Source organism: Castor canadensis, chromosome 8 (assembly GCF_047511655.1).
Source record: "Castor canadensis chromosome 8, mCasCan1.hap1v2, whole genome shotgun sequence".
Lineage (NCBI taxonomy): Eukaryota > Metazoa > Chordata > Mammalia > Rodentia > Castoridae > Castor > Castor canadensis.
This window is the reverse complement of record NC_133393.1, coordinates 49,503,818-49,523,904: the sequence shown is the minus strand read 5'-3', so window position 1 is coordinate 49,523,904 and position 20,087 is coordinate 49,503,818. Positions and strand designations below refer to the sequence as shown.

At 47.0% G+C, this 20,087-nt stretch overlaps 1 protein-coding gene across 2 annotated transcripts in view; it reads left to right on the top strand.

Annotated features, from left to right (window-relative positions):
* Window positions 1-20,087, top strand: part of Slc22a23 (solute carrier family 22 member 23) — a 169,539-nt gene that overhangs the window by 145,102 nt on the left and 4,350 nt on the right. Inside the window, exons 6-10 of one of the 2 annotated variants that reach the window (XM_074082980.1) lie at window positions 8,535-8,637; window positions 11,135-11,367; window positions 13,222-13,254; window positions 13,365-13,388; window positions 14,257-14,380. In XM_074082980.1, coding sequence (XP_073939081.1) covers window positions 8,535-8,637; window positions 11,135-11,367; window positions 13,222-13,254; window positions 13,365-13,388; window positions 14,257-14,380 — 517 coding nt within the window. The remainder of the gene's footprint in view (window positions 1-8,534; window positions 8,638-11,134; window positions 11,368-13,221; window positions 13,255-13,364; window positions 13,389-14,256; window positions 14,381-20,087) is intronic. The other variant, XM_020183340.2, reaches the window with a different exon arrangement.

Sequence of the window (20,087 nt, the reverse complement as noted above, 5' to 3'; positions counted from 1 at the left end):
CCTTGGCTGGCCAGGGCAATGGAGGCTCCACAGAGAAGGTCCCTGGTTCCTGGGCCAGTTTTATTGTATCATTCTTCTTGCATGCATGTGTTCTGTAGGGCAGCAGTACCAGCTAGAGTCTGGAATTGAAATTCTCTCCACTTTCCAAGAGCTGGTTGCTTTCACAGTCAAGTCCAAAACACTCCATCCACATCCAGAATCAGGGCATGAGCCTGATATACTCCTGATCTTCACTGATATATTTGACTGTGTGGCACCCTGCCTGCCCTGCCAGGTTTCAAAGCTGCCAGAGCCCTCGCTCAAGGTGTGGGTGGCCTTCATGACCTCTGTTTCCTGAGTATGACCTTCAGAGAGCTGTCGTTGTCTATTTCTGGGCATGACCTATTTGTTAGGCAAAGGAAGAACTGGAAAAATAAACTATTTTTACAGCATGGTTCAGATCCATAGAATGCTCGTGGATCAGGGACATTACCACAGGCCACAGATCATAAATGCCAACAAGAGGTTGTTCACATCCAGATTTCTGGGCCCCTCCCTGGCACCTAGAGATATTGACCTGGTAGATCTGAAATAAGTCTCAAGAACTTGGATTTGTAATAAGTTCTTGCAGAGATTATGGCCCAAGTGATCTAGAGAGTACCTTTGGAAAACTGCTAGTACACCCAAGTTCTGACGCACCACCCTGACCTGAAAACCTTGCATGCATTGTTAAATTCCCCAGGAAAATAATCCACAAGTCCTAGTCCAAGAGACTATGCATGGGATCAGAAGTCCTTGTGATGATAATGGGTGCATTCAACAGATATTTACTAACTCTGTCCCGGCACTGTTGGGGAGCAGAGAAGGAAGCAGCCGTGCTCTCAGAGAGCTCTTGGGCAGGGATGCATGCAGACAGGGAACACTCAGATGTGCTTGCCACTTGTAGGGGCCAAGCAGCTGGACTAGAAGGTAGAGGGTGGCAGTGAGTGACCACAGCTGGAATGGCTGGTGAGCCTAGCTCCAAAGCACAGGTGAGCAGGGGCCTGAGCCAGGCAAAAGAATGTGCTATGCAGCTCTCCATTCCCAGCCCTGAACTGTGGATTGTGGAAGCATATAACACCTACCTGGGCTTCTCGTCACACTTCTGATTCAGAAGGCTCTGGGGCTCTGGTCATTAGGAGCTCCAGATGCTGCTGCTCAGCCAGGATGGCATCCCTGCCTCAGCCCGTGCTGAAGACAGCCAGTGCCTTGGCCCCCCACCACCTGCTGGGCAAAGCATGGCCTACCACATACCTCCACCCAGATAAGAGAGGTCAGGTCAGGTTAACCTCAAGTCCTGACTTCCATGGAATGGAGAAGGGCACCAGCAAGATCTGGTCCTTGTGAAATGTATTGAGCACTGGTGCCTCTGAGGGGCATCTATGGTCCCTTTTCTCCAGGGGCAGTGACAGGAAGCAAGATGACATGTACTGCTTACATGCCAGTCCTGCTTCTAACTGATTTGCAAATATCAACTCATTTAATATTTAATCCAAATACTTTACACACATCAAGCTATTTCTTCACCACAGCACTGAGTACAGTACTATAACGATCCCCATTTGCAGATGAAGAATTTGAGGCACAGAGAGTCTTGTGACCTTGCCAGGGGTCTCATTGCTACTAACTAGTTGAGCCAAGACTTGAACCCAGGCATACAGCTGAAGTGGCTTCACTGTGCTATTCTGAGAGGAGAGAGAGATGTATGGAAAGGGATGAATATTAAGGCTTCCCCTTGGGGCCAGATTTGCCCATTTGGGACCATCAGATAATTTCTCTGAATTTCTCCAAGCCCTCTTCATTAGCAAATGACTGCTCTCAAGTCTCAGTACATTCATTTCCAGGTTTTCCCTAGTTAAATCATCACAGTTCCTTTAGGTTACAATATTGGTGGAGAAAAGCTTGTTTTCTCAGTTCTGATTACACTGATTCATCCCCTCCTGTTTTTGGAAAGTGGTATTAACTCCTTTTTTTTTTTTCTTTGCCTGTAAGTTTTGTTGCAGCTTATCTCTATTCTGGTGTCCCAGGCAGATGGCTAGGCAAGAAGTGGTTGGTCCCTCTTGATGGTGTAACAAAGAGGACTGTCTTCACCCCCACCTGAAAGTGGTCATTATAGAGGCCACAGTGGGACACCCCTGTCACACCCACCTCTGGTTTTCTGTCACCTCTCACTGTCAGATGCATTGATAACAGCACTGTGCAAAACTCCTGAGCACTTGGGGCACATAGCATGTCTATTTCACCTGGAATCTGCCCCTTCCATCTTCCTTAGCTCAGATGCATTATCTGCTTAAAATCTTCTTCCCGCACCCTTAGCTAGTCCCTTAACCAGCTCCTGGGCTCTTACCTGGCTACTTCTCAACTAGTGAACTGGTCCATCTGCTCTGCTCCATCCTCCCTGCCTTCATTCTCCATGATCTCATCACATCACCACCTACTTAACATCTCCTCACTGGCCTCCCAGGGCCTTTGGAGGAGATACCCACCTCTTTTGATGCTCCCCACAGCCTTGAAGACTCTGCCCAATCTTGGCCTACCTCTCCTAGGCCCCCTGGCCTTTGTTGGGCTCCAGTACTCTTCCTCCTTGAAGAAACGACCCTAGGAAATTCCCAGTCATCTCTAACCCTCTCTCCCATCACGACCAGTTCTTCAAGCATAAGTCAGCCCTTGCTCTTAGACTGTTACGACTGTGACACTTCACCCCATTTCCCCTCATCTTGCTGTAACAAAGGATGTGTCGGGCTCCTTAAAAATGCCTCCACTCTCTAGAGCAGCGAAATTTAGCCAGGCAGAACCTCTGCTTCAGAGCTGGCTGCAGGATCCTTGGCTCCAAAGGAAACCTATGGTAGCAAGTGTTCCATGAACATTGGTTGAATGCATGACTCCAGGTCTCCTGCAACCAGGAGGCTTAGGGATGCTCATTCTGTCACCACTGGGCCAGACCAGAGCTTGGCTACAGGTATGTTCGGATAAGAGGGTGACTCATGCCTTCGTTAATGCTAGAGGAAAACCTGATCTTCCAAATTTTCCATTTCCATTCCTCTTTTAAAGATATCATTGGTTTATTTCTGGGCATGCCTGATGTTCTCAGTGGTATGTACAGGTGAATTACTTTAGATACTTGGACATGTTTCCAAGTGTCATTCTCAGTGTCACATGATATGCCCAAGAATCACAGTTCTCCGTCCTGAGTCATAACTCCCTAGATTTTGAGCATTGATAACTGTAGTAAAAGTCTTGCTGATTCCAAATGTGGTCAGGCTGGCTCCATCTCACTACAAAAAGAAATACTGAACTAAGACCCCCTCAGCCCTGTGCTTTCAGTGATAGGTAAGGTGAGCAAAGAGCCTCATCAGGCTGGGACCTTCAGTTCTCCGTACTACATGGTGGGCAGCAGGGACCAAAGAGGCTGAGAGCTGGAAGCAGTGACCTCCCGTTCCCAAGACGCCCAGGAGAAAGGTTCCTAGTGAAAGGCAGCCCAGCAAAGAGAGAGCAAGTGCACAGCCCTCTTTCTCTCCTCGGGAATAGCTATGTGCAGGGCACAGGCAACTTTTGTCCTCTTGCACTGAGCCCTCTGCAGGCAGCCCCCCTGGAGTCTGGCAAACCCAGCAACCTGGTCACAGGCCCGCACCTGGCTCACCCAGCCCTGAGCAGTGGTAGAGCTGGGATTTGCCCTCACCCATCTCTGTCTCATAAGTCTGTTCAGAGACTGCAATGACTAGAGGGTCTAAGACCAAATGGTCCCAGGGTTGCCATCCCCTGTGTTAGGTGACTTTCCCAAAGTCACAGTGCTTGCAAATAAAGCAACTAAAACTTGACCCCAGGGCCCTTCGTCTGATCCCCTTTCTACTCTCACACGGAGATGATGAAGCTGCGGCAGAACCACAGAGCTGGCTCAGGCTTCAGCAAAGTGAATTTGGCTGCCTGAGGTGTCACTTTATGATCAGATCTGTACTGAAACTCCAGAAACACACTTTAGTGACCAAGTGCCACCATTCTAGATCTGTGCCTGAGGGGTGAGCTGTGTGGAAGACAGACAGCAAGTGTGTTCGCTGCTGAATGGGCTGGACCTCAGAGCCCTGCCCTGGCACTTTCAGTCTTCCCTTCCTTCTCCTCTTTCTCTTTCCCCCTCCAACTTTTTTTTGTCTTTTCTTGGTCCTCCTCTCTACGACTGCTGTTTTTCCATCTCTTCTCCACTACCATTGTCCACAAGGATCATCGTGAAACCAGCTCCTCTCACCCCTACCCCATCTACCCACAAGCCAACTCAGATCCCGCTGTGCCCCTCCTGAGCCTGATCTGGGTGAGCTGCCACTGACTTCTCCTTCTCTATCATTGGAAAGAGTGGGCCTCTCACACCTACTTCTCCAGGTGCATAAACCTCCCAAGGGGTGTACACGGACACCTTTGCCTGCTCCCCATGGTAATGAGAGGCCAGATGTACAGTCACAGGGTGCAAGGCTAGAGGGACATATGCACCCCACGTACACAGACCCCCTCACTCCCTTCCTGCATCCAGTCCTCACAGCAACACGTCGTCCCACCTAACAGATCTGAGCTCAGAACGTGCACAGCAGTCCAGCCTTCTCCATGGCACTGATAAGTTCCATGACCCCCAGTGAACACCTGAAATCACAGATAGCACCCAACTCTAGATACACTATGTTTTTCCTTGCACATGTATATCCTGGTAAGGTTTAATGTACACTATAGACACAGTAAAAGATTGAGAACAGTAACTAATGACCAAATAGAACTATTGTAAAAATATACTACAAGAAAAGTTATTTATAACTTATGAATTGCTTATTTCTAGAATTTCCCATTTAATATTTTCATATCACAGTTAACCAAAACCTCAGATCAGGGGAATACTGTATGCAGCCCTCGTGAGGAGCTCACAGAAGCCGAGAGCTGGGCTTCTGCCCAGGCTTGTCAGACCCTCACAGCACCCAGATCTCAGGCTCTGACCACAAGGGTCAGGAAAACATGGAAGAACAGGGCTGTGTGGTGGAGCTGGACATAGCTGGCTTGTCAAAATTAAGTAGGTTCTGCTCGTGTTTCACTTTGAAATGTTTCCAATGTCAAGAAGGCGGCAGCAGCGTTCCTGATGTTCATGGTTGATCAACTGTCCAGGCACATTGTTTTCCCCTAAAAATTTTTATTTTCATGTGTCAGGAATTTAGAAAAGTCCCTAGGTTTCCATCTGATAACCAGAGAGACAAAAAAGGGTCTTGTTTCGGTGACGTCACAAGTCAGTGCTTGTGGGTTTGGACCCAGAACACACTTCACACTGCAGAAATTTTATGTGTTGATGGGCTGGTGATGTGAGTAACGGAGACCCTGACAAAATGTCAATAGCCCTGGAAAGGTTAATTTAATTGCATTTAGAATAATGTGGTTACCTCTGTAGACTACAGTCAATTCTTAGTCTGGGCTTTAGGGTTTGATATTATTAAAAAGAAAGAAAACTCAGACCATAATTCAGTTGTTATAGCTTCTTTAACATCATAGCTCATACACAACAGTGTATTAGCGTTAAGAATGGGACACATTTTAAAAAAGAAACTTTAAGCTTATATAACGAACTTTTATTAACATTTACATTTCCCTCTTGGAAGATTTCCCTGCTGAGAATGCAGCTGTTATAGGTGATTTCTGGTGAGTTTTATAGCAGCAAAGACACCCAGATGATTTGAACTAAGAATATCTGTCAACCATAACACTTCCATGCTCTCTAAAAACTCTGGCACGTGCCATGGTATCAGCATTCCTGTCAATGATAGACCACATACATAGCCTTGGTCCCATAAGATCTGAATGGAACAGAAAAATTTCTGAACATCATAGCTGCTGTAGCATTGTACTGAAGCACATCCCTCCCTGTGCTGGTGGAAACACTCCCACTTCGCTGCCGGTTGTGCACAAGTGGAGCACGTGCAGTTACGCACAATGCATAGCACATGATAATGACAACAAACCACTGTATACTGCCTTATGTATTCACTACACCACCCTTTTTATCATTGTTTTAGAATGTCTTCCTTACATCTATCTGTTTTCCATGTCTCTCAGTTGCACCAAGAGGCCACCTCGACCCTCCAGATTTGTGTGAACAGTCTCTGTGATGTGCACATAACAAAACCGCCTAATGACACAGTTCTCAGCCTATACCCCATCCTCATCCTTAAGCGATGCATGAGTGGGTTTAGTTTTGTAACCATAGAGAAAGAGTGTCTAAAACTCAAATTAGCCTGTTTTTGCTGAGGGGAAAAGACAAATGAGGAGACCTCAAGAGCTGAGAGGGTCTGTCCATGGACAGACCGCTGAAATGCCAGCCATGTTGGCTTGTGTAGAGACCTCCATCTCTGCACCTAAATATGAGAAGGAAGAAGTTCTGGAAACTCGGGAAGAAAAAAGTTTTCTTCTGTCCCTTTTATGCTCTGATTGATGAAAATGACAGTAGGAAAAAAATGTTTAAATAAAGCCAGGTGTGGTGGTACATGCTTTTAGTCCCAGCTATTCTGGAGGCTGAGACAGGAAGATTGCTTGATCCCAGGAGTTCAAACCAGCCTGAGCCACATAGAACCTGTCTCCAAAAAAAATGTTTAAATAAAAAATAAGCTTTAAAATTCCAAGCAACATATTTTTTCTTCAAACTATAATGAATGAGGTTTGTAACTAGTGAGGTAGGAGAGGTAGACCATCCAGGGTGGGGATGACCTAAGAAGCACAGAAGAGACACAGTCCCTGCCCCATGGAGGGGCTCAGCAGGGATCCCTTTTGAGGCAGAAACAGTCCCTCCTGCTACATCTGCAGAATACCCCCATGGATACCAAAACCCACAAATGCACGCATCTCTTATATAAAGTGGTATATTTGCATAGAGCCTGCATATATCCTCCCATAAACTTTAATCATCTCTACACTATGATACCCAATACAATGTAAGTGCTACAAAAATAGTTGTTGTACTGTATCGTTTAGGGAATAAAGATCAGAAAAAATTGTCCATGCTCAGTACAGACATAATTTTTTTTTCAAATGTTTCTAACCTGTGGTTGGTTAATTCTGAGGCATAGATCCAGAAGCTGGACTATATGCACTAAAAGCTTCCTCTGTAGATTGAGGGCACTTCACCCTCACAAATGACTTTTATTTTAAATACACTTCTTATTTTGGAATAATCTCATTTTTACAGAAAAGTTGCTGAGCCATACAGGACTTCTGTATGCTCCTGACTTGGTTTCCCCCATTGCTAACATGTAATATTATGATGACACGTTTATCAAACTAAGAAATGGGCACCTTTGTGCACTGCTGTTAACACACACCAGCCTCTGCTTGGTACCACTAGCTTTTCCTTTTCTGGCCCCTCCTACTCCAGGATTGCAATATACATCACCTTGTCCTCATCTTCTCTGGTCTGCCACAATTTCTCAGTCTTTCCTTGTTTATCATGACCTTGACAGTTTTGAAGGGTGCTGGTTCCCAACCCGATTTGTGAGGGCCCCTTTTCAGTTTTAGCTCCTAAGTAGGGGTCCCCATGAATACACATCAGCTAGAGAGCAGAGAGACCCCAGAGGCTCTCAAAGCAGTGATGGCACTGCTGCTCATAGTCAGGTGGCCAGCCAGCAACGCAAGCCAAGGCTTTTCCTTATTTTGAGCTTCCCTGTTAGATTGCCAAATTGGCAAACTCCTGGCCTGATTAAGGTGACATTGGAGCACTGTTAGACTCCAGTCAGAATAGCTTTCAAAGCTGGTGTGAATCTCAGTCTCACAGCTTTACAGCTGGTCATGTCCCTTTGAGCCAAACATTGTCTCATGCAGGGACCAAAGACTTCCTTTGGTGTGGTTTGGTTCAGGTTGGTTTGTGGGTGCTGGGGACAGGACTGGGGGCCTCGTGCATGCTAAGCTTTCTCACTGAGCTACACCCCAGCTCCCAAAGACTTCTGATAACTAAAATATGTACCTATGCATGTGGGGGGGGTTGTATACACATATTTCATTTATTGGTCTCTCAAAGTTTCACATCCTCTAAGGGAAGTTGCCTCAGGCATGGCCGTCGTCATGTAATGTTCTGTCCCCACCCCCAAGGTTAAGGTGTACCTCAGGTCTCTGAACCATGGTTGACACTGTTAGATGAAAATTCTCTAAGGAAAAGAATCACTAGTTTTGTTATGCAGGGCCTCTGTAACTTAGACTGTCACCATTGAGTTCTGTGCTCAGAGAGAAGTGAAATCAGTCAGTATGTCTATCTGTGTATGCTCTCCCTGGCTCCCTACAGGGTTGGTGATGGAAACTAAAGCTGAAAAGTTGCTTTGGCTCCCTTTTAGGGGCTGTAGGGAAATTTGAACTTCAAAGTTCAGTCTTAGGAGCACATTTCTAGGCTGAAAGTCTAGACCCTGTGTCCTAGCTTAAAGGATAAAAGGCTTTCTCTCCTGGAAAGGATGGCAGGGGCTGTGGCTTGGCTGCAATCTTGCCTCCTGTCCAGGCTCATGGACACTCTCTTGCAGAGCTGGAGAAGGAGCTTTCCCGGAGGCCCAAGAAGGTGTGCATTGTGAAGGTGGTGGGGACACGGAACCTCTGGAAGAACATCGTGGTGCTGTGTGTGAACTCGTGAGTCACGGGGCGTGCTGGGCTGAGTTGGGAAGGGCTTCCTCCCCACCCTAGCTGGACTTTGAATCCCAGCCTGCCCCATGGCTGCTCCTCAGGCCAGCTCTCTCTGAAAGGGGCCCAGGAGGTGTGATACACCCCATCAGACCTGCCTGTCTTTAGAGCTAAAGGGTGACAAGAGACCCCCCCCAGTACCCTCCAACCCCCTCATCTCCCACTCCCCACCCCTCTGAGAAGTCTCAGGTGCTGCCCAGAGCCCAGCCTGCCTTCAGTCCTGCCCTGTGTCCTACACAGTGCTAGAGCTCCCAGGTGTTTGGGACAGGAAGAAGTCAGGAGGCCCGGCGAGGTCATGCTCAGATGCATCTCTGGAAGAGTGCCTTCTCTCCACATTCTACAAAAGCAATTCCCAATGCTTCTTTTGCCCTAGTTCTTGTGAAGTCTATGAGGGTGACCTCCTCCCCTTGTGCCTCTTAGGGACAGGGGAACCAAGATGCACAGGGATGTACCTCCTTCAGGTGCGCAGTAGGAGACCCCAAGGTTGGAATTTCCAGGCACTGTCTCAGATGGCCTTGATACCTGCGGAATCTAGGCTAGATCCACCACCCAGATTGCAAAGTGGCTGTGCTCCTTGTCTGCAGCTGGCCTTGCCCTTCCAGACCTGCAAGGGTTCTGCTCTGAGGCCCTGACCTAGGGACAGATTCAGTCAGTGCTAGGTCAGCCTGAACCCAAAGTGTGAGCCCAGGCACCCAAGGGACTGCCTGCTGGCTCTGCAGCCCCATCATTCATGCGGTTTTGTGATAGCTTCTCTCCCAGAGGGTTGTATACCTGGAAGGTCCCTTCCTGTCTCAACTCAAAGCTCCTTGGCCCCGCCTTTCCTGACTGCACCGGTTGGATTCTCTTGAGAGCCAGAGGTCATCTGGAGTGTTGAGCTCTCATTAGGGGATAGAGGTCATCTAGGGGAGAGGGCTTGTACTTGCTTGTGAAAGGTCTCAAGGCTGCCATCAGGTAAAAAGAAACCCGGGGTTGGGGCCTACCATTCCCCACAATTCTTTTCTGTCAAAGCGGCTCCATTAAGTCAGCTCTCAGTATTGAGGTTTGTTTCATTTTTAAGAGGTACAAAAGGTTTTACTGTCAAATAACAGAAGAGCAAAGACCTAATAATCCTTATCCAGGTCCAGATGAGCAGGTGAGCAGCCACAGCTACATGGTGGTCAGAGCTCTGGGGCCTCACCTCCCCTCAGCACCAGTGCTAGGCACAGTCACTACTGCCATGCAGTCTGCTATTAGAAACTGAATGACATCTCCAACTTTTATCTTGAAAAAAACACAAAATTTGGCATAGACAAAACATAGCAGGTTTTTATTTTAATGTTCCTTGTGTGGGTGGGGGAATTGATCTCCCTGGTTTTGTTATCTTAAAATTACCTGTTGCAGTCAGAGTCCTTTATTTCTGCCAGAAAAAGGTAGAAGATTGTTCTGAGCTCTCAGCAGGCCAGAAAGAAGAGAAGCTCATGTGGACCCCAGGCTACTGATGGAGTCAAGTGCTGGACTCCAAAATGGCTCCCAGGGTCCTCCAGAGAGGGGCCTCCTCTGGAGTAGGAATGCATTCAGTTGGCAAAAGTGGCTCCCCCTGCAGGGGGCAGGGTCTGTTTCCATTGACCTTGATACATCCTCAAGGTCTAATGAAAAGCACTTAGGTTTTCCTGGGAGAGAGAGGGGAGTTTTTAGCTCTGGGGTGGACGCTGAGAGCTGACATCATAAGTGGGTTTTCATGGTACCACAGGTGTCTCACACACAGCCACACTCTAAAGGCCACTTCAGAGCCCTGGAGAAAGGAATGTGGGCATCTCAGCATCCCTAGGAGAGCACTCCTCCATGTTTTCCTTCCCGTTTTGCAGGTGGTCATCATCTGCCACATTGAGGTGTGTACTTCACAGCAGGTTCATGTACTCACAGGAGGCAGCAAAGAACTGGACCCAGGGCTGTTGGAGGGGAACAGGGATAAACTCAGAATTGAGACAAGGTTTCCTGAAGACCAGGTGTGTTCCACTGGCCTGAATTCTGGTTGGCTGAGCAGCTGCAGGTGTAGATGGAATGAACAGTTCCCTGGATGGACCCCCAAGTTTCCAGGACCCTGAAAGCCCACAGAGGCAGCAGAGACCCAGCGAGGCAGTATGGTTCAGAGGAGGTCCCTGGCCAGCTGAGAACCACCCCTATGCCTGGTTGTCTACCTGCAAAGTGGGCGTGACCATAGTTCTTATGATGCTGATGAGGGATTAGAATTAGCTCAGAGAAAGCAAGTTGTCTTACGCCCAGATTCCCATGAAAGATGGTGACACAAAAGGTTTCTTTGAAGTCTCCTACTTTGCGTTTTATAGGTTTGTGCTTTCCCCCCACATACTAAGTTGCTTCTCTGTCTCCTGGTCACCCCCTGGAGCTGTGGCAACTCCTCAAGTTTCTGCCCACTGCCCACCGCCCTCTGTATGTGTGTCTCCTACAGGCTGACAGGGTATGGGATCCACCACTGCTTTGCAAGGAGCATGATGGGCCACGAGGTGAAGGTGCCACTCCTGGAGAATTTCTACGCAGACTACTACACCATGGCCAGCATCGCATTGGCCTCTTGCCTGGCCATGTGTGTGGTGGTCAGGTTCCTGGGGCGCAGGGGAGGGCTGCTGCTCTTCATGATCCTCACTGCCCTGGCATCGCTCCTACAGCTTGGGCTGCTCAACCGTGAGTAGGCCAAGGAGGAAAACAAGGGGGTTGTTGGGGAAGGGCAGTTGACAAACCACCAGAGTTCTTGGAAGGTATGTTAGCTTTCTGTTGCTGTAACAAAATGCCTGAGATAATCAACTTAAAGAGAGGAAAGGTTTGGTTTAGCTCACAGTTTTGGAGGTTTCAGCCCATGTTCTGTTGACCCATTTCCTTTGGGCCTATAGCAAGAGAGTACATCATGACAGGTGCACATAGCAAAGGAAGCTGTTCACTTCATGGCAGCTGGAAAGAAGGGCTAGGATCCCAATATCCCCTTTGAGGGCACACTCCCCAATAACTTCATTTACTCTCACTAGGTTCCTAAAGGTTCCACCATCTCCCAACAGTGCCACAAGCTGGAGACCAAGCCTTCAACACATGGCCTTTGGAGGACATTTAAGATTTAAACTATAGCAGAAGGGCTGAATGAGAAAAACTTTCTGTGACCTGAGTGGTCGTTCTAAAATCGGCTTAATGAAACTGCTCCAGGAAGGAGAGAGCTTTAATTAGGGCATCTCTGGTCTCTCCTTCTCCTTCCCCGTCCCCCAGACCAGTGGCCCCAACTCAGATCCTTCCCCAATGCACTGTGATTATCCAGTGTGCCAGGCCCTCAGACTCATGGTGGATGTGACTTTGCTAATGGGCAAGCTCTACTTCTGTGTGATTCATCACATGACAAAGAAGAACAAAGGACTTGTTTCTTTCCTCTGACCTAGAGGGGGGAAATAAATCTGTCTGATATCCTCACATAGGGGCATTGCTTTACTGTAGGTGTTCCAAAATTTATCAGCTTCTCTTTGGACCAAAATATTTCTCAGTAAATGTTCTAAATAATCGAAGGCAAACTAGAGAGCCTGCCAGATGCCAGTGGCTCAAGCCTGTAATCCTAGCTACTCAGGAGGCAGAGACCAGGATGATCACGGTTCAAAACCAGCCCAGACAACTAGTTCACAAGACCCTATCTTGAAAGAAAAAAAAAAAATCACAAAAAAAGGTTGGTGGATTATCTCAAGGTGAGTTCAGACCCCAGTACCACCAAAAAAAAAGCTAGAAATCCATCCATCCCCTCCAGCAAGCTTAATATTGCCTCTCGCGAACAAATATCCACTTACATGTGAGAGAAAATCACCAGAAGTCCCCAGACTGACCCAGAGCATGGCATGAATGAGCAGGACTACTGGGCCACCTTCTCAGCCCAAGCATGGCCCTCCTGCGACAGGCTTGGGACACTGCTGGGAAATCAATGGCACATACTCAACTTTACAAGGAAGGCTAACCCCAGCTGGCTGCTGGAATTAGACTCAGTGACTGTCCCTTTGCGCCCCAGATTGGAGCAGCGTCATAGAGCAGATTATAGAATAGCTACTTTCAAACTTGGGTGAATTTTTTAACTTGTCCACATTCTTACACACTCCATGCTTTGCTGGGACACTAATTTGCAGCTGTGACCAGTAATGGAAATGGAAAAGTGGCATCTGTCTCCCTGTCCCTTTCCCCTGTGTGATTGGCTCACACAGTTGGGATGTATGTGGCACGGTGCCTCAGCCCTCAGGGTGTCCTTTGGGTCTGCTGGGGGCTCTGTTCTGCAGGGCTGTATTGTCTCCCCAGGCTGTGAGGCCCTCTCTTCCTAACAAAAACATCTTTGTTTAGTCCAGCGTGCATTCCATTGTCCAGGGGGCTGGTGCCAGCCCAGACACAGAAGGAAGTTCTCCTAGAAACATGGTGTCACATGGGCACCACGCTACAGTAGCCCTATACCTAACCTGCCTTCTCCCTCTCTTCCCACTTTCCTTGCTCTTGTGCATGTGGGCGCAACCATCTCTGCGGGCCCAGTGATCGGAAAATACAGCCAGCATCCAGACTCAGGTGAGTCCCAAATGCTTGTGCGTCCCCATCTTGTACTGCATCACAAGTTTTCACAAAACTCACAGACTGGTTTCCATTTCCTCTCTTTCTTTCCCCCCTTGCCCTCCAAGAATTGCAGCTGAAGTTGGCCGTAGGTTGGACACTATAAGCATACATTTGTATTCTCTACCCCTCTGGCTGCTAGAGAGAGCAACTGTTGTTTCCCTGGTTTTGTGCAGCTTGGCATGCATGCCCTCCCTATTCCTGGCGCCATAGTCAATCTAGGCCTCTGGCCCAGTGCTGATGGTAGTTTGTCACATGGACAGCGCCTGGGGAGGACCAAGCGCTTGGCTGTCCCCTCAGGACTCACAGGCTCGCTGCTCTCCTGTTGGGATGGCAGAGCCACTGCTGCCCTGCACGCCTGCCTGACCCAATGCAAGCCCATCCCACCCAAGGACTGCTTGCCTTCCTTGCAGCTCTGCAGGGGACTGAGCTGTGTGGCTCCTGACTGCATGCTGATGCGTGTTCCTTGCCACCTTGCGCAAGCCAAGCTCGGGCATTGGGATTGGCTGAACCCTTCCCTCTGGGCCAGTGAATTCTTCTGTTTGGATTATTTGTAATTTTTGTTCCCCTACATCAGCAGTAAGATACCCTGCCCCTTGAATTGGGCAGTTCACCCTGAGGCTGAAATCTGTCAACCCACAGAGGCTTCTAGTGCTGGGGGCAGAAAGGAATACTAGCCTGCCCTACACCGGGCACAGCTCCTGCCTGAGGAATTTACAGGCCTGGGAGTTCAGCATGCTTGGTGCACAAGGGACTCCTAGAAGCCCGTCAGTCTTCTGTCAAGAAGGCTTCAGGCTCCTATGTCTGCAGATGCTGCACATCCCTGACTGAGCAGCAAAATGGGCAACAGGGTGGAGGGAAGCCTCTGGGATGGTCCCAGGCTTCCCTTCCCCGCATCCCCACTCCCACTTATCCCTGGCCCCCTCACCCACTCACTGTCCCCTTCTTCTAATTCTCCAGGGATGAGTGACAGCGTCAAGGACAAGTTCTCCATCGCGTTTTCCATCGTGGGCATGTTTGCATCCCATGCAGTGGGAAGCCTAAGTGTGTTCTTCTGTGCAGAGATCACCCCCACAGTGATAAGGTGGGTAGCGGGACGCCATAGGACCCGGAGACGAGTCCCTGGCCACAGGCTTGTGTCCCAGGAATCCTATCAGCTCTGTCTGGCCCTGGCTTCTGGAACAGGGTGTGGTGGCATGCTAGGTGAGAGCTTGACTGGATTCTATCCAGATAGTAGCCAGGAGAGCAGGGAGCAAGGAGTTGCTGGGGTGCAGGAAATGTGGCAGTGACTGGAGGAGGGGAGAAGTAGACGGAGAGGAGAAATGGACGGAGCACTCCTGCCCGTGCTTCGGTGAAGTCAGTGCTATCTGCGCTTCTAAGCAACCTCAAAAACAAAGTTCAAACTTTGCAAGTGGGTACCTGTGATCCCAGCTACCCTGGAGGCTAAGGCAGGAGGATCACAAGTTTGAGGCCAGCCTGGACTACATAGCAAGACCCTATCTCAAAAAATAACAAAACAAAAAAAGACTAAATAAAAAGGGAAGTAGAAAGGCCTATTTTTATGCTGACCTGAGAAGCTGGTATTGCTAATCTTGGGAAGCCCAGCAAGTTATAACTTTGATTTTGTTAAGAAGTTATTGAGAGCCCACTCCACCCCATCCCAGGTTTAGGCCAGCCCTCACTTGTCTGTCCTGGGTTGCACTTCACTTCACTACAGCCAAGCTATGTCGTTTTCCTAGTATGGGGTGAACATACCTAATCTGAAAATCTGAAATCCAAAATGCTCCAAAATCCAATTTTTTTCCTGACATGACACTACAGTGGAAAATTTCACACATGAAAACTTCATTTCACAGACAAAATTATTTAAAATATTTTATAAAATTATCTTCAGACTATATGCACAAAGTGACTAATGACACATAAATGAATTTCATGTTTAGACTTGGGCTTCATTTCAAGATATCTCATGCACAAATAAGATTTGGAAATGCAAATCTTCCAAAATCTGAAAACAATCCAAAATCCCAATCACTTCTGGTCGCAAGCATTATGAATAAGAGGCACTCAGCCTGCACTTGCCATTGGTTACTCACTGAAGAGCATGTCTTGGTCTGTAGCACACCAAGCTTTCTGTAGGGATATCATTAGCATCTCTGATACATATGCTTTTTAAAAATTGCAAGTGTGGGCAGTTACTCAGCTGTGAGCTGAGGCCCAGAGATCAGCATGACAACACCCTGGGAAGAACAAGAACAGCCTTCAATCCCATGGGGCATAAGAGACTAATTATTTTAGCCCCTCAGGTGCTGGGGAGGACCTGCAGGCAGATGGGTCCCAAGACTTTTTTCCTTTCCAAATTTGCACAAATCATGCTGACAGCACCATTTTCACATGACCTCGTTCTGATTCGTTCTCTTGGATTTTTACAATACATCCAAGCTGACAGCTACTCTGTTCCTGTAAATATGGAGCTACCATATGTTTAAGAAACAAGCAGTTAGGTGCCTGGTAGTCCCACCTGCCCTCCCTTCTGAGTAAGCTGGCAAGAAGTCACTCAAGAACTTGTTTTCTACCTGCAGTTTTGAAACCTCTTAGGCACACAGCAACTTACCCTGTCTTTTTTCATCTAGTTGAATTTCCTTCCTTTGTAAAAGAATCTTGCAGAGGTGGTCCTCTCAAAAAGAGCTTAGACCTTCTGGGTTTCTCTTAACCCCTCTCTGTGTGATCACGTGTGTTTCTTGAGAGAGGTCACCCACCAATTCTGGTAGTTGGTAGCCTCCTTGTTCGTTATTAGATTTTGTTTAGCAAACTAGACTGAAGGAAACACCATATCCTTTTCAACTTTGATGCAAACCTGGAAACATTATTTGGGGATAGAAATTCAACAAATATGTTCTGAGGTTCATCTTGTCAAGATGACAAACTAAAAAAAAATATTTAACCCTGGGTGATATTTTTGTACTTCCAAAGGATGAAAGGAAATCGAGTCCAAAGGGGATCTCCTAGCCAGGCTGGAAGCATGTCTAGTCTTTCTGATACATCGTACTTCTTGCCAGGAGCCCCTCTCACCTATGGCCTTGTGCAGCTCTCTGTTGCTGATACACTCGAGCAATTCCCACAGGGTCCCTGGGTGAACATGGGTTCCTCGACCTCTTCACCCAGAAAAACCCAAGATAAGTGAGGGTGAGCAGCTTGGGGTCCGTGAGCATCCTTGCATTTGTGTGTAGCTCAGTGGTACAGCATGTGCTTAGCACACAAGGCCCTGGGTTCAATTCCTAGCACCACAAAAAAAAGTCTACTGAACGTGAACAGACGTTTTTTTATCATCATTCCCTAAACAATATAGTATAATAACTACTTCCAGCACTTATACTGTATTAAGTATTATAAGCAATTTAGCAGTAATTAAAAGTGTGTGGAGGCTGTGCATAGGTTCTATACAAATACACACCATTTATGTAAGGGACTTGGGCATCTGTGGATTTGGTACCCCAGGGGTGCTCTGGGACAGTCCTCCATGGATACTGAGGGAGAATTGTACATGCAAAGGCCTAACCTCAGCAATGAAAATGTATAATATTTTTCTCACCTGGATATTTTTGGCAGTTACATTTGTTTCTGTAAAACTTGGTTAAAAAAAAAGTTTGTGTATTATTGACTTCACAGAAATATAGAAATGAAAATTAATATAAAAGAGGAAAAGGTTTATTTCTTGTGTTTAAATGTGATGTTCATGTTTAACTAAGGATGTTTAAGCTAAGGTTTCTGGAATTCTTTATTCACACTTGGTTCATCTGATAAGCCTGCCTTTCTACCATCTTTCTACCTTTGGAATTACCTAGAGGTTACCAGTGGAGATTAACATTTTTGTGCTCATAAAGCAAAAGGAGGCAGAATTGCGTACATGGGCTTATGCTGCCCTCTGGTGAATGGCTGAAGAACAGCAGGAACTGTCTAGGCAAAGTCTGCATTTTGGAGGGAAATGAATTTATTAGCCCCTTACACCAAGCATGTAAGGATACCATTAGAGATTTCAAAAAAGCAAAAACAAAGCCAAAACTGGCATACCAATTTTTTCCAAAATTGCTCCTAATGTCACTGAATAATTTCAAGGAATCTTTGATAGAAAGACACAGAAAATGCTTTCACAGAAAAAAATATAAAGATACACAGTCATGCATTGCTTAACCGGATACATTGGGAGGAATATGTCACTATCCAATTTTGTCACTGTGTGAATGTCTAAAGGTTTACACAAACTGACACTGCCCAGCTCCATCCCTCACCGGTGGCCTGTAGGTACAGTCAAGAGATGCAGTAAACAGGAGCTGGAGGAGGCTGTGTGGCGTCACACTATCAACTTCTGCAAGTTTTTTGTTGTTTTTTGTTTTGTTTTGGGGGGACAGGGTCATACTATGTAGCCCAGGCTGACCTCAAACTCACAATCCTGTGACAACACAGTAGGTCCGTTTACGCCAGTATCACAGCAAACACGAGAGGTGCATTGCACATTGACATTGATGCCTGTGACATCACAACAGCTATGATGTCACCAGGGATAGGCATTTTCCAGCTCTGTTATAATCTTGCAGGGCCACTGCTGTGTGTGAGGTTTGTCATTGGCTAAAGTGTTAGTCACACACATATGTGCATGTAAACATATATTACATATAGTATAGATGTGCATACTTTTTAAATGAGCCATAAATACAATAAGTCCTTTCATTCAACGTATTTGTGAATATCAATTTATTAATGCGTTAATATGTATTAGTATTCTGTATAATATATATTACCATATTGTACATAATATAGCTTACCTGCCATTATGCTGGATTTGTTTGAGGCCAACCCTTTGCCCCTTAATGGCTCCACACACCCTTCCTGGGAATCTGCACTCTGCCTGCCTATCCAGTAACACCATGTGAGCAAGGCCACTATCCACACTTAGTGCCAGGAAGGACAGGCAGAAACCAGGGGAGTTTCAGGGAAAATGATGTCTCATTGGTCTGAAAAGCTCCGTCAAACACATCCATTATCTCCGGCATCTGATGTGGCCCTCACAACATCTGCTGCTTCACAAAGGGCCCAATTTTTCAGAAGTACTAAATGGCTCTTTTAGGTGTTCATGTTATACATCTGGCAGATGGACTTGCTATCACTTCTCTTTGCAGTGACCTTCTGTATTTAGCCTGACCTGATCATTTGTGTGAGCTGACCTTGCTACCTAGGGAGCCAGTGTGATCCACAGGCGTCCAGAATTTATTGTGGGCCAGTTGATATGGAATATAATCCTCGCCCTTGGGGGGCTCCAGGATGAGTAAGGACCATAGACCTTCTTCTGCACATAGATATCCTGTTGTGCTGGTATTGCACAACCCTTTCTCCCACTGATTTGCCTTTGTCAAATCCAGTGTTGTTTCTGGGGCTGAAGGCACGGCTCAAGTGGAAGAGCACTTGCCCAGTGAGCACAAGATCCTGAGTTCAATCCCTAGTACTCCCAAAAAAACTTTGTTTCTGAATTCTCAGTTATGTTCCATGGGTCTGCCTGTTGGTAGACCAATACTGTGCTGCCTTAATTAACATAACTTTATGGTAAGTTTTGGAATCGGGAAGGTTAAGTCTTCAACTTTGTTCCTTTTCAGAATAGTTTTTGCCTATTCTGGGTACTTTGCATTTCCTTGTAAATTTTAGGACTGAAAAAAAATCATTTGGGATTTTGCTAAGAATTGAGTTGAATGTGTACCTCACCTCGGGAAGAAGTGCCATCTTCCCAGTGTCATCTTCCCATTCATGAACATGGAATCTCTCCTTAACTTTTTAAGTCTCAGCAATGTTCTGTGGTTTTCAGCATGCAAGTGTCATGTTTCTTTTGTTATTCTAGGCATTTGTACTCATTTTTGCTTCATTTGTTGCTAGCATATAGGCATGCAGCTGGCATGTATACTGGTCTTGTGTCTGTGAACTTGTGAGTTAAGAGCCACATGCAGTGCTAACCACAAACTAATCAAGAGCTAGAGTTACCTATCTAGTGCCTACCTGCTCCAGGGATCTCCCTTCCAGTCCCCTGTGACTCACATGTCAAGGGCAGAGGCCCTTTGTTCAAAGGTGGTGCATAAGTCTTGCGCAGCTCTATTAGAAAGTTATCCTTAAACCAACTGAAGTTCATATCCCTGTATGTTCTGCCCAATGCTCTGAGAGTAGGCAGGCAACTCTCCTCTCCCTGCCGGAGACAAGAGAACCTCTGTCTGTTCCCTTTAGGAAGGCCTGGTAACAGGGAATCAGGCAGCCGCTGTGGCTTGGCCTGTTCCTGAGCACCAGGGTGTCACTGCAGGCCAGCACCATACCACTTTCTCACTGGCCACAGAACACCTTAGCCCCAGGAATACATTTTTAGGTAAAGTAGAGTTTAGAGCCATGGAGAATTTCTTTTTCCAGTGCTAGAGATCAAAGCCAGGGCCTTGACATGCTGGGCAAGAGCTCTACCACTGAGCTCCATTCCCAGCTTGGCTTTTTGAGGCAGGGTCTCACTACATAGCCTCCAACTTACAATCCTCCTGACTCAACCTGTTAAATGCTGGGATTGCAGGGGTATGTCACATCCAGCCATGGGGTATTTTTTTTTTAAATGCTGTGTGCCTGCTTAGCAGAAGAGGGAAGGTAAATGGGTCGTGTTCTGGGATTGGTCCTGTCTTGAGTTCAGGGCTGCAGTGGTCCACAGCAAAGAAGGTGACTTGTAATGTCCCACCTGTCAGATAAGCAAGGTGGTGCCAGGCAGAGTAGAGACC